This window comes from Pyrus communis, chromosome 8, assembly GCF_963583255.1.
Source record: "Pyrus communis chromosome 8, drPyrComm1.1, whole genome shotgun sequence".
In the NCBI taxonomy this organism is placed as follows: domain Eukaryota; kingdom Viridiplantae; phylum Streptophyta; class Magnoliopsida; order Rosales; family Rosaceae; genus Pyrus; species Pyrus communis.
In genome coordinates, this window is record NC_084810.1 from 11,385,972 (window position 1) to 11,400,131 (window position 14,160).

At 40.1% G+C, this 14,160-nt stretch overlaps 1 protein-coding gene across 1 annotated transcript; it reads left to right on the forward strand.

Annotated features, from left to right (window-relative positions):
* The first annotated feature begins 6,271 nt into the window (after window positions 1–6,271).
* LOC137742952 (NAC domain-containing protein 68-like) lies at window positions 6,272–8,211 on the forward strand. The gene is made up of 3 exons (XM_068482885.1): window positions 6,272–6,680; window positions 7,141–7,427; window positions 7,681–8,211. The coding sequence occupies exons 1-3, from the start codon at window positions 6,272–6,274 to the stop codon at window positions 8,209–8,211; spliced, it is 1,227 nt and encodes a 408-aa protein (XP_068338986.1).
* Window positions 8,212–14,160: the final 5,949 nt, after the last annotated feature.

Here is a 14,160-nt window from a genome sequence, read left to right on the forward strand (position 1 = left end):
TTGAGCAAATGTATGAGAAATCACAGAATGTGTAGTACAACAATCAATTAATACTCTAGCAAAATAACCAAGGATATTTAACGTACCCATGATCAAGTCTAGATTGTTTTGAGCATCCTGCAGAGAAATATTATGAATACGCCCCTGGGTCTGCTGTCGTCCACCTCGACCTCTGCTCGTCTGGCCACCACGACTCTGCGTACCAGGCCTCTGACTGGGCTGACCAGACTGCCTCGAAGACCCCGCACTACTCGTAGCAATCTCCCCCCGCTGAGTCTGTCCTCCCTGAAACCACTGAGACCCACCTGCTGGAATTGGAGGATACGACATATAGCCACCAGAATACTGGGGATAACCACCCTGAGATTCCTCGTCCTGGTAGTTATCGGCCCGTCTGCCCATAACTACCAGGACGAGGAATCTGCTAAATCGGTACAAGTGGTGGCAAGAAAGTCTGCTGTGGCTTCTGCTGACTCTGGGGACAATTTGCAGCCCGATGTCCCATCTGCCCACAAGTAAAGCAACCACTGCTGCCTCGCCTACACTCACCAAAATGTCGATTATTACACCTGCGGCAAACTGGGGCCCTACCTCTACCAGCATCACTCTGTCTCTGGCCTCTAGCACCACCAGCAAACCTACCACCACGACCCTGACCAGTGGTGCTAAAACCACCGCTAGAAGAGTTAGAACTAGTGCCACCCCTCTTGAAGTTCTGTGTCCTACGAGGTCCGAGCGACGCTTGACCCTTGCCCTTATCATCCTTCCTCTGATTACCATCTTTTTCTTCCTCCTTACTCTCGCTCGGCATATTTTCTGAATCCTCAATTCTCAGCAGAATCTCATAAAACTCCTGGTAGGTGTCACAAGGGGTAGTGGTCGCCATTGAACACCACTTCTTCTTAGTGCCTAAACGGAAACGACGAAGCATCTCCGTTGGATTGCCAGCAACATCTGGATGATAGCGAGACAAATCAGTGAACCTCCGATAATACTCATTTGCTGTCAACTTCCCTGTCTCAACTCAGTGAATTCCTGCTTTTTGAGGTCAATATATTCAGAAGGCACAAACCTTCTCTTGAACAACTCTCGGAATACATCCCAATCAGTCTTCTCCGCTGGAGTTAAACGACGAAGTTCCTGCTCCAACCAGGATGCAGAATCCTTACCCAAAAACCACGATGTTGTCTCTACCCACTTCTCGACAGGGAGGTTCCCCTGATTATGCAAAACACGAAGGGTCTTCTCAATATGTTTTAGCCACCGCTCTGCACCCTCAAAACCCTCATTGCCTTCGAACTTATCCAACTTCAAATTATACATAGTCTCTAGAGGAGTCCTCTGGGGAGGGCGGAGCGCCAAATGAATAGCTGTAGCAATAGTTTCCCCCAACTGGGCAACATAGGGGAAACTAGGCTCAGCAGAGCGACGTGGTTCCCGACGAGGCGGCATAATTCTGACAGAGGACACCAAAACCATTAGAATACTCACAAAAGTACAGGACTGCCAAACCTAGGCTCTGATACCAAACTGACACACCCCGATCGAGATCAGGGCATGCTGGCCGTCACGTGGAAGTGACGTAACGATGTGCACAGTGCAGAAGCTAAAATAATAATAATAATAGTAGTACGAATAAATAATATCCAGCTTTACACAAGGTAAGAACATACATGTGCAAGCGTAAGTGTAAAAACAAAGTTTAGAGCACGAAGACCTAATGCAGTCCGAGAGAACAATACTAGGTAAACACACCCCAAAGGTGGTCCTACACTGGTAATAATCTGTCAAATATGCCGGGGAAATCCTCTGGGAAGCCACCAAAAGTGCAAGCCAACTAGAACCTGGAGGGGCACAAAACAAAAATGTGAGTGGGCAAAAACAAAGCTTTTCAAAAACCATTTCATAAACAAAGTTCTAACCCCTCGCCGTAAAACCTGTATACTTCCCAGAAAATAGAGTATACATACATATATATATATATATATATATATATATATATATATATATATATATATATAAGTCATGCTCAGAAATATGCCATGCCAAATGCCTCGAAGTAAAATACAAGTGCTCAGGAAATGTCAAAACCAATGCCATGTAATCTGTCAGCCGAAGTCACCTAACGTGACCTGTACGGCTGAATCAAGAGCTCAGATCTCCAACTCACTAACTGTACCTGCACACGAGTCGGAACCACCTAAAGTGGTCTGTACGACAGGACTGGGTGTAATATAAGTACGCTCAAGTGCTACGATCACATGAAGGCTGGGCGAACAATCGCGAGTCACCTACGAGTCGGAACCACCTAAAGTGATCTGTACGACAGGACTGTACACCTAACTTGGATCCAAGATGAGCATGTGGTGCGGGAGGTGAACATCACGTGAAGGACTGTGCCCAACTCTGAGCGGGAGCACTAACACCGGGGGTGCAGGTTATGAGCTCTCTATGCATCTCAAATCACTACCAAACATAAGCATAAATCATACTCACCTGGCACTTACCTATGCGCCCACAGCACCAACATACATATATATATATATATAGGCTACTAACAATGCATAAACAAACGGCAAACATAATGCATGGCATATAAACGAATAAACGTTTCAATTCATTTTCTGGGAAAAGCATAAGTATATAGGTATATACGGAAAACCAAAAGCCTACTCATTGGTATGTAGAAGGGTCGTAACCCCCTTGCCTCGAGTGACCGCGCTCGTCCTCGGGATAGGTCTCACCTATATGCGAAACAACTATAAAAACGTTAATTTTAAAGCACATAACCAACCTTATGAAATAACTTTTCATACAATGCTCGAATAGGGTGTATGAATACACCAACGTGATCTACTCAACCTCAGGAACATCCCCAAATTTTTAGAAAAATTTTCCACCGTCGCACGTGCCCCCACGTGCCGGCCAAGGCACGACCACACGCAGGCACGTGCTTGGCACACTGACGGCGTCAGTTAACGCCGTCAGGAATATTCCGTTAACCTTAACGGATTCCGTTAACGCTGTTAGGAATATTCCGTCCAAACTGATGGAATATTCCGTCGTCTTCTCCGGCGAGGCTCCGGCACCGTCGTCGGCGTCGGAAAATCGTGAAAATTTCAAAACTTCATATCTTCTTCGTTTTTCAACCAAATTTCACAAAATTGGTACCAAAATGAAGCTTACAACGAGAGGAACAAATCCATACCATTTTCAAGAACTAAAACATAAGGGATCTCGCCGGGAAAACACCACCAACTCTGGCCAACCTTGTAACTCACGATCCCGACGTCTAAAACCTTCAAACGAACCACCCCGAGCCTCCTAAGGACCTCACGAGCATGAATATGTACTTTGTTTCCTCGATCTGTGAAGATTTGGAGGGTTTTGGGGTGTGTCCGTATAAATGGGGATGGAAATGGGAGAGAGAAATGGCTCGGGACAGGGGTGCAGGGCAAGGAAAAGGTGAGAGAGGTGTGGGGGAATGTGTGTGGTCCAGAACCTACCAACAAAAATCCCAAAAACAACCACACAATGAAACAACCATGCTAGGGGCAAAATCGTCATTTCAACCCTACGGTTCCAAACTCTGGAACGGGCTGTCACACAAAAGCTCATTTTATTTTTCCAACTGAAAACACAAAACGGTGATACCATAATTTAATTTATTTTTTAATAATTAAATCATATGTTTGTTGATGCCATTCATAATTAACACATGACCTAGAATGTTCATCTGAACTTCGAATCCAGCTGTGCTGGCCGACACTAATAAGGCGACAAAACCATAAAAAGTGATGATGTGAAAAATATGAATAAATTTAAACCTAAAAGTGACTAAATGCAAGAGTACGCATGTGAGCGGAATTGAATCCATTTCACATATGATGTTAGAGCATAAGTAAAGTATAATAAAATGTGAATAAGAATGCGCATGTGAGCGAAATTGTATTAGTAAAGAATATTAAATGCAAAAGTGCGCATCAGAGCATAAGTAAAGTATATTAAATGGTTGCTTGAAAATATGTAAGAGTGCATGTGTGCAAGATTGAATCAATTTCATCTAGAAACGAAGCTATTTACGTAAATATATAACGTACTAATGTAAATTTGCATATTCGTACAAAATATGACTAATAAATGAACTATTTTAAAACGATCGGATTTCGACAAAGGGAGGGTGGATTCGGGTTTAGAATGTGAAAAAAAAGCGGGACCTTGGGTTCCACCACAAGCTATCACAAGATGGCTGCACGCGCCGACCACCCACACGTGCCCACGCACTTACGAGTTCAGGCACACTCGCCTTCCTTGCGAAGCACAGGTTTTGCCAGTTTTTTAGGCCGATTTCCAGAGCTGATTTCTAGTTCAATTTTCGACCAAAATCAATGCTTCAAAAGCCAAAATGAAGGTAGGAATGTAAGGACTAGATCTATACCAATTCGAGGCCAATTCATGGTCAGGGTTGACGGGAAAAATGGCCTGAAAGTGGCCAGATGGTCACGGATTCTTGCTGGAAAAACTGGGGAATTTCTTCCTCCGAGTTATTTCAACGTCAAACCTTCACCAAAACGCCTGAACTAAGTAACACATCAACAATTTCGAAGAGAGGCAGTTAAAATCTAGTGTTCTCGAACCTTACCTTCACTAGAATCAACGAGATCCTCGTCGGGAAACCACAGCTCCTCGATGGAGCTCTTTGGCTCGACGGCAGCAGTTGGGTTCTCGGGGTGGCTAGAGAGATTTGGATGTTTGGGTTGTGGGACTCGCCAAAGTAGGTGAGGTGGTGCTGCTGTGCGTCTATGTACAGAGAGAGAAGGGACAAGAGAGTTAAGAGAGAAGGAGGGAGCGTTTTAAGAAAGAGAACTGAGAGTGAAATGAGAGACAGTTGAGAAAGATGAGAGAGTCCCCGAGAGTTCTGGAGGAAGGGGACATGGGGACAAAGCAGGAGTGGGATGTGTGCCATGTGGCTCACAAAACAAAACACAAAATATCTTCCTAACATGAAATTATCAATTTGCCCTTGGTATTCGGTGCTCTGTAAAATTTCATTATAGTCCCGAATTCAATTTTGTTTGCACTTATGTATTCGTATTGTCAAATACTATGAGAGTATACATGTGTGTATCTTTGGGTCAAGCCCAAACAATAATTAATTAGGCATGAGATTTAATTAATAAAATATTAACGTAGACGGGCCTACTTGCCCACTTGTTTAACGAACTCAACAAATAAGCCATCGATGTTACGGTCTGTAACCCGCAATACCAATACCTCATTGTTGTCTTGATTAAAAAGTAATAAATTCCCAAGAGTGAAAATTATTATTTTGCCCCTCATTGGGAAACGTGCGTAAATCGTATGATTTACGTTTGTTTGTGCTTACGTGCTCGTAAGAACACATTTTACCTAAAAAGATGTGCAAGGGAACAAAGAATGTCAAGGACTCGAATGTCTACGTAGGAATTCCACTTAATCCGTCGGGAACATAATCTTAATTTTCCAAAGTTAGAGAATAAAATAATATTAAATCTGAAACGGGATATCACAATTCATATTAATCAAATATCGTATTTAACAGGATAGTTTTTGTATTAGACTAAAAGAAAAAGATTTACGATGCATTTGAAAAACTAGAAACGTATGGTTCACACATGTCCAAGCATTTCTCTTTGCTTTTCTTATGTTTTTCGTTTAAAGACTAGTAAAAACCTTAATTAAAGATTACTGCCATCCAGAAAAAAAAAAAAAAAAATCAATATATACGCGATCTCCCATCTAGAATTCCCATCGGGATAATAATGTAAAACTTCATTTCAATATAATATATTATCAGCAAAGATAAGTATTCGGCAATACAACGGATATATACATTATACAAATGACTAATTGAAACGTTAGCAATCATAACTATATACACCTCATAATTATCATCAAAATTTATTTTCGAAACTCGAAAGTATATATTATCATAAAAAAATTCAATTTCGAAAATATATCCTCTGATGACCAATCAGAGCTATAGCTAGGGTTTTATCTCAACATATCTAAATTCAATTTCGAAAATATATCCTCTGATGACCAATCAGAGCTATAGCTAGGGTTTTATCTCAACATATCTAGTAAAAACAGGAGTTTGTTATTTAAATGTGTTCCAAAGCAGAACTCTTCCGCAAAAACACATTTTCTCAACGAGAGAAATTAAAAGAGAGAGAAGTAGTCAGTCATACTTACGTCTTTGTCAATGTCTTCTCCCTCAAAGAGTCCAAGTATGGTGCCTGTTGGGCAAAGTCATCCGCATCACAAGGCTTCTGTTGCTACTATTACTCAACAGGTGGCTTCTTATAGCCTTAGCCCTAAGAAGCAGTCACCTGCACAAGGTGATCAAGGTCAATTCACTCCGGCGAACGAGAGTGGTGCTTCTTTGACAACCAACGTGTCCGCTGCCGCTGATGGCGCGGATCATGATCTTTCAGAAGACGAGGCAAACAGTTTCAATAACAACCTGAAAAAGGATCAAGATGAGTTTTTCAATTCCTTCCCACCTGGCTATAGGTTCAACCCATTTGATGGTGAACTTGTTGTGCATTATCTCATGAAAAAAGTCTTGGATCAGCCCTTGCCGCCCAACCGGATCTTTGAAGTTAACCTATACCGCCACAATCCCGAAGTGCTTGCTGGTATTGTATATGTTCATAAATATATATGGTTCAATTATATTTTGAATTAATAATCTTTCATATGGTGTATATATATGCGAGAGAGATTTTATGAACAAGTTTTGCTGGGGAAGCCAGATCAATGTTATTTAGTACTACTTTGTCATCCTTTGCTTGTTTTAACAAAGGTTTGATATACGATTGCTATGCATTTAAACTTGAATGTTATAATTGATTAAGGTCCTTATAGTACTACTTTAGTTAAAGTATAATTACTTTCTTCATGTTAGTTTTGCTTAATTTGTTTCTTTTGTCATTCACTATTTGATTAACACATCAAAACTTTTCACTTTAATCTGAGATTAGATTAAACTTTAGTTTACTTAAAATTTTGTTTGATATATTTATGTAATTGGTGAAACTTTTAGATGATCAGAATTGATTACCATATAATAAATCTGTATCGGTTTGTGTAAAACAGAAAAATATGAGAAATATGGGGAGAAAGAATGGTATTTTTTTACTCCAAGGGACCGGAAGTATCGCAATGGAAGTCGCCCAAAGAGGGCAGCTGGGGATGGATATTGGAAGGCGACTGGAGCTGACAAGGGAGTGAAGTCATCTGATGGAGCTGTTGTTGGATGGAGAAAGGCTTTGGTTTTCTATAGGGGCAAACCCCCAAAGGGTGACAAGACCAACTGGATCATGCACGAGTTTCGAGTCAAGGATTCTCCTGTTCGAAGAAGAAGGGGTGAGAATGACATGAGGGTACGTAAATTCTCAATTTTTCTATATTAATTGAGTTCACAATGTTTTGAATATACAAGCATCATACAATTTTGGACCTGCATTCCATATGTGTGTGTATATATATCTTCAAATGCATGTACCAAATATATAAGGGACTCGTATTAAAAGTCAGTATAATGAAAAAACATGGATTCCTTTGTACCCGGAAAAAAGAACAGTATCCTTATATAAGATTTTTGGTGCTTATAAAACTACATTTCATGTTTTGCAGTTGGATAATTGGGTACTCTGTAGAATTTACAAGAAAGACAAAAATGGCAAAAGATGTGATAGTCGAAATCATGCTGAAATGATTTCTCCATTTTCGCATAGAATGAATGACGAAATCATGGAGACTGAGATGAGGGGCGATATTGTTGATCCTTTACCTGAGTATGATCCTGCACTGGAGTATGACCACAAATACTCAAATAAAGCACATTCCCATATGGCATTCCTGCCAAACATTTGCGGAAGGATCCCAGTTAACATGATTTGCAATAATCAAATTCAATCAGTTGATGCAGCCTCTATGAATGCTAGCTGCTATGCAAATATGGAGCACTCGCAACCACTCTGTGTTAGACCTCCATCGATGTCTTCTGAGAGTGTTCTCGGGCCTTATAGATATATAGATGAATCAATTATACTTCCAGATGACATGATGTTCGACATGAAGGGGTTTGGACATAGTCTTTACAGTACAAATAATTATGCAGCGCAATTCTCATCTTTGGATCATGTTTTTCCTTATACGGAGTAACATCCTATCGTTGATCTGTGGCACTTGTCAACTTTTGTTGCTATCATCTGCTTTTGTTATGAATTTTAGGGTTTAGGTCGGATTTAGCTAGTCAGTTAGTCTTTGGAATGAGTTTGTTAGTAGCTCTCAACCATCTAACGGAAGTATACTAGGGTTTATATATTATGCTTCTTGGATTTATCTATGATGAAGGTACTTTATTTGTTTTTATATTAATATTTACTGCTTATTTGCTATGCATTATGAATTCCAAATGTAAAAACAATTTACAAAAGATGCCCAGCACAAAAGCGCAATACTATATGGGCGGAAATTATTCATAGGTGAATTTCGCAACATGAACGAAATTCACCTATGGATTTTCTGGTCATGTTCGGCACTTACACACCATCAATGCTTAGCCTTCTTGACACATCATGACATCAGGGTTTATCCATCTTAGGTAAGATTTCTCCCTCCTAGGTATTTTGTTCCACTCGGTCTGTCTTTCTATGCCTCACAAGGCTTACAAAAATGTGCAGAGGAGAAATCCCATATATGGCCAGTTTTTAGTTATTATTTTAGCTTCTGTTTGGTTGCTAAGGAAGTTCAGGTGTTTGGTTATTATTATTTTTTTACTTTGACAAAGGATAGAAATGTACTAATAATCAAATACGAATGGAAACATTTGTATCTTTTGCTAGAACATTAAACAAAAATTCAGGTCCTAATTCATCCGAACTAAAAAGTTCCCACTATACTTAAGAACGTACACCGCCACCATATGAGTTGCATGATTGCATTGTTGAGGGGTAAAGATAAGCTTCACTGATTGGAATGACTGCATCATATTCCAAATATCAACTAAATAGACCTCCATCAACACATCAGCTTGAATCTCCTTATTTAACATTTGAACCAAACCTTTCGAATCAGACTCCACCTCCAATGCCTCCCCGGACGCATGAAATCCCCTTAAAACACACATCTCCAGACCCTGTGTTATGGCTGCCACCTCAGCCATATTTGATGACAAGAAATACTCCCTACAATTTTCTCCCACCATCTTTGAGCTTGTACTAGGCTCTATGGGCTCAAAAAGTTTAGGTATTTGGCTATTTTCTTTAAGCATCAGTGGCAGATCCAGGATTTGAATATTGGGGAGGTCACATTGTTAAAGGTCTAAATTTTTTAATAAAAATAGAACTTGACGTGTGTAAAAAAATTTCAGTTATTCATTGAGACATTTCGTTGAACACTTGATGGACTTGTTGTCGTCAGGCAAACCATGGTCTGCACCTGCCAACATATATCGACATATGCTGAAGCATATTGATGTGTGTTATCTAGAGAATTTGTCAAGTGCTCTCAGCGTAACTTGCTGAGTGCTGCTGAGATTTGCCTAGCAGGCATTAAATCAACACTTGGTGGGCACAAAAAAAACCCATACCAAACATTCAAAGGGTCTTTAGAAGACCTTCACATTATATTTTTCGGACTCTGGGTATACCTTGATCCCAATGTATATCTACCTGCATTTCATGTCTTCTAGCTTTCTACTTCTATTAGAGAGGTGGTAAAAATATAGTATAAAAAATGTAGTAAGTTTATCATTACATAATTTTAACATATACTTGTGTTTGTAATATACATGGCAAAAACTACCGTATGATGACAGATTGAGGCAATACAAGTAAGGTAAATCCATCCTAGCTATAGTTTATTTTAAAACTCGGAGTTCTATCCCTTCTCACTTGTATTACAGAGATGATCATCAATGTGATCAACAATAATGATCCAAATAACTTATGTTATTCACTTATCTCATACTCATCCCACCCCACCCCACACGTCACTCCATCTGAATTGTGCGGAGAGGTCAATAAGCTTTACGTAGTATAAAAATAAGTTTGGTAAATTTTTTATTTGATAATGCTTGTATTCTCATTTGGGGATGCAAACATTTCTCCACTTGCAAATAACTTATTTTTACCGTATAAATTTCATAATCGTAACTATTCAGTCTCTTAATCTTCATTTGAAGATCATTTCTACAAAAAATCATTCAAATCCGACATTGTTTAGTCATCTAATTGCATTATAAAAATCAACGGTTCATTAGGAATATATTATTTGGTATCTACACTACAAGAAAAATGACATTTAATGACAAATTTTATGGCGTTTCAGAAAAACATGTCATTAAGTATATAACAATGACGTGTTTGAAATCTGCATCATTAAATATATATATATATATATATATATATATATATATATATATATATATAAAGGAATTTAATGACGTTCATAAGAGCATCTCCAATGCAAAGACTTGACGCAGTAGGCATCCACCATTTTTCGACGAAGCATTGGAGTACATGAGGGAATTTCTCAAGAAGTATTCCGTTAATGACTTATACGACCTTCCCAAAAATGCCAAGAATCTATTGATTTGGCTTTAACCAACCCAGCTATTAAGCAAATCATCCAAAAGGAATCTTATTTGGCCATGAAAGCCAGGTTCTAGTACATACGAGAGGCCATGGTGTTGGGATTCAAGGTAGATCCATATGTTGACTTAGACCCCATAGAATTGCCTCTCTTTGGACGACTTGCAATATCTTCGTGGTCATTTTCAAGTATTCTCAGCTGTCTCTTTGTTTGGCCTCACTACAGAGGAAACAACGTGAGTGGAACGTTTGCATACATATCTTGATGTTTGAAATGCCAATATTGCTTTCCAACGACAACTTTCTAAGGAAGCCCAAGCGACAGCTGTCAAAACTAGCTAGAGGCTGATCGACAAGCAAGCCATTTTAGAGTCTGCCACTGACAATACTGGCAATATGCCTAAGGCTAGTACTACATTTGCATCTAGTTTCCCAGATGATTCAGTCATGCCTATAGTTACAGGGATTACGGTTGTCCCCGCCAACGACGATGAGTCAGATGGAGACAAGGGGGCAGACACCAATTTGGCTGATGAGGAAATTACCACAATGGGGCCTTTAGTCCTCGACAACATGGAAATCAGCATGGTCCATGTTCTTTCCCTTGAGTTCTAACTACCAGCACATCAGCCAAATTTCTTAGAAGGGGACGTGACAGTGGAAAAATAGACACAAGTTGAATTTGTCACGGTCGTAAAGCCAAAAAACAGCTAGCCACGAGGATAAACTTAAGGCTACCTTAGTTGAACTCTTCTCATGTAGCTCGGCCACCAACCTTCGTCATCTAAAGTCTTTCTACTTCATTGCACATATCAAAGGTTACTTGATTTCAAAGGTATTCGTCGATTGTGGGGCAACGGTGAACATTATCCAATATCAGTCATGAATGCCTTTCGTTGCTCGAAAGACGAGCTCATTCCATCTGGCATCACCATGATTAGCTTTGTAGGAGACAAGCCTCAAACCAAAGGCGTTCTACCTTTAGAAGTCACTAGAATAGTTGTATTCCATTATGTCTTTACCAGGTCTTTATTTTTTGGGATGACAAGTCAGCTGTGGTTTATCTGGTTGACAACCGGCCATTTGAAACTAATATGATTCACACCCATTATTATGATGAACATGTAGTTACATTACCTTTCAAGGTTTCAATGATTTGGGATGGCCGACACAGATCTTTGTTGAAAAAGCCATCGAAGTTGGCGTTGAAATCATTTAACAGGATTTGACGAGACTTAAATTGGCTGATCTTGTCGATTTTTCCAATGAATAGTACAACCATTAGCAATCGTCGACATGTTGTAGTTTCATGCCTTGTGGAATGTCTAGTAGCCTATTTGTACACCATTTAAAAAGAACCTAACTCTGGCATCAACTTAATTGAGTTTTTCACTTAAGAAGAAAACAACATGACTCTTCTGCTCAAAAAGGTCAAAGTAGCACCAGCCGAGCTCGAAGATGATTAGCCCGAAGTCCATCACCCTTTATGACATGCCCGACCCTGACATTCCTCGAATACTAGGGTAGCCACGTGTTGGCTGAAACTCTAAGGTGACGAAGCCATGTTAGGATGCATGAGACTAACGAATATAAATAAATACTTATAAATTAAATGTAATTAATATGCAAATGATGAATGTGTTTAGAGCATACAACTAATCTAGAACACTAAAAAGAATAATATAAAATTGAATGAACAAGAGGATGGTTCTTACACCGATAAGACTTAAAGATTGCCGATGCAGGAATGCCTTGACGTAGGGATTGTACGCCTTGATTCTAAGTCCTGAGGGGGCGCAAAACAAACATAAGTGGACCAAGTTGATATATATATATATATATATATATATAATACTGAAACAATTATTCAATAACATACTAACCCCCAAAGTTTTATGAAAATTCAATAGTATAATATGTAATAGGTTTTTCCGAAGACCCTGGCATGCCATAAAACCTTTCATAAAACTTGTCTCGTATATACATTGTGCTAAATAGTGGTATCATAATCGACCCGTAGGCCTCTACATCACTCGACCTGTAGGCTAATATAATATCTTCCAACCCTAGGCCCTTACATCACCCGATTCGTAAGCCCCTACATCACCTGACCCGTAGGCCAAATAAGTTTCATCGCCCGTAGGCAGAACAATGACCACTAGATGCGCACAAAAACATTGAATATAATCTTTCCAAACATAGGTACATACAGCTCAAAACATCTTCATAGTACATAGTCATTCATCATATATACTACAAAGAGTGTAAAAACATGTTCATAAATAATATATAGCCATCCTTCATATATACTACAAAGAACATAAATTCGATAAAGTATGGTATTACAAAATATTCTCAGTAAAGCATGATAATCATAAAGTGTAAATCTAATTTACTCATAAAATGTTTCATAAAACGTAACCATTAAATCATGCTTTTCATGGATGCATTTCTACTATTAAAACATGCATTTTAGAAGGGGTTCACTCATAGATACTCTGTCGTCGATGAGCCGTGCGAAATAGAAAGAACGAAATCACCGCTAATAAATGCACCTATGCACATAAAGGGTCCAATTAATAAAACTCTATTAAAACGATTGAATCTCGGGAAATGGATGTCATAAACGGATTCAGGATGTCGGAAAACATAAGAGGGGACCTTGGGTACCCCCACGGCCACCGCACGTGCTGGGAAAAGTCGTTGGCGCCACCGTCCACGATGGCGCTTGTGCTCCACGCGTCGGCACTGGTGACTTTTCACGCGCAGGCTCACGCACCTTCACGCGCGGCCTGGGGTACATGTTAGTTGGGTTTGGGCTTGGGTCCAAAGGTTTGGGCTTGGTTTAAACGGGCCAAAGGCACTAGTTTGCTCGGCCCAAAATGCCTGGGTTCTGATGGTTTTAAAATAGGGTTTGGGTTTAGGGTTAACAGGCCTAAGGCCCGAGTCCTATACGGCCCCAAAAGCCTTGGTTAAAAAGGATTTTGGGTTTAAAAGGTTTGGGTTGGACTTTATGGGTTTGGGCTTGAAAGCCTAGTTTGGATCTGGGTTGGGTTCAAGGCCCAATGAGTTGGGGCCGGCCAAACTCGATGGAGAAGGAAGTTGGAGCTTCCTGAGTTCCATTCAATGTTATTACTCAACCCTAGGACTTAATTCACCTACCAAACTAAAGCTTAAAGAACGTAGGTTAAGATGGTACTTTTAGTTTCCTTGATCATGGCCGGAGTTGGCCGGGAACTGCCTCTAAGGCCGTCAGGTTCTCCAAACCTTCGCCCTGGTTTCCATGGCGTTACACCTTTCGGTCTTGGGGTTCGAGGGTTGGTGTTTTGGTCTTTAGGTTCGAAGGTTGGTGTGTATAAGTGTGTATGTGTGGGTTGGCACCTCGGGGAAGAGAGCTGAGGGAGAGAGGTCTGTGAGAGAGAGAAAGAGGGAGTGAGCCGTGAAAAAGAGAGAGCTCGGGGGAGAAAAGAGGAAGAGAGGAAAGTGAAGGAGAGATGGTGCGACGTGGCAGGCCAAT

What these genes read in the sequence shown, in the direction of transcription:
- LOC137742952 (XM_068482885.1), top strand. Translation starts at nt 6,272, where the DNA reads ATGGTGCCTGTTGGGCAAAGTCATCCGCATCACAAGGCTTCTGTTGCT. An exon ending in CAATCCCGAAGTGCTTGCTG is followed by an intron (nt 6,681 to 7,140) that starts GTATTGTATATG and finishes TGTGTAAAACAG; the next exon opens with AAAAATATGAGAAATATGGG. An exon ending in GGGGTGAGAATGACATGAGG is followed by an intron (nt 7,428 to 7,680) that starts GTACGTAAATTC and finishes CATGTTTTGCAG; the next exon opens with TTGGATAATTGGGTACTCTG.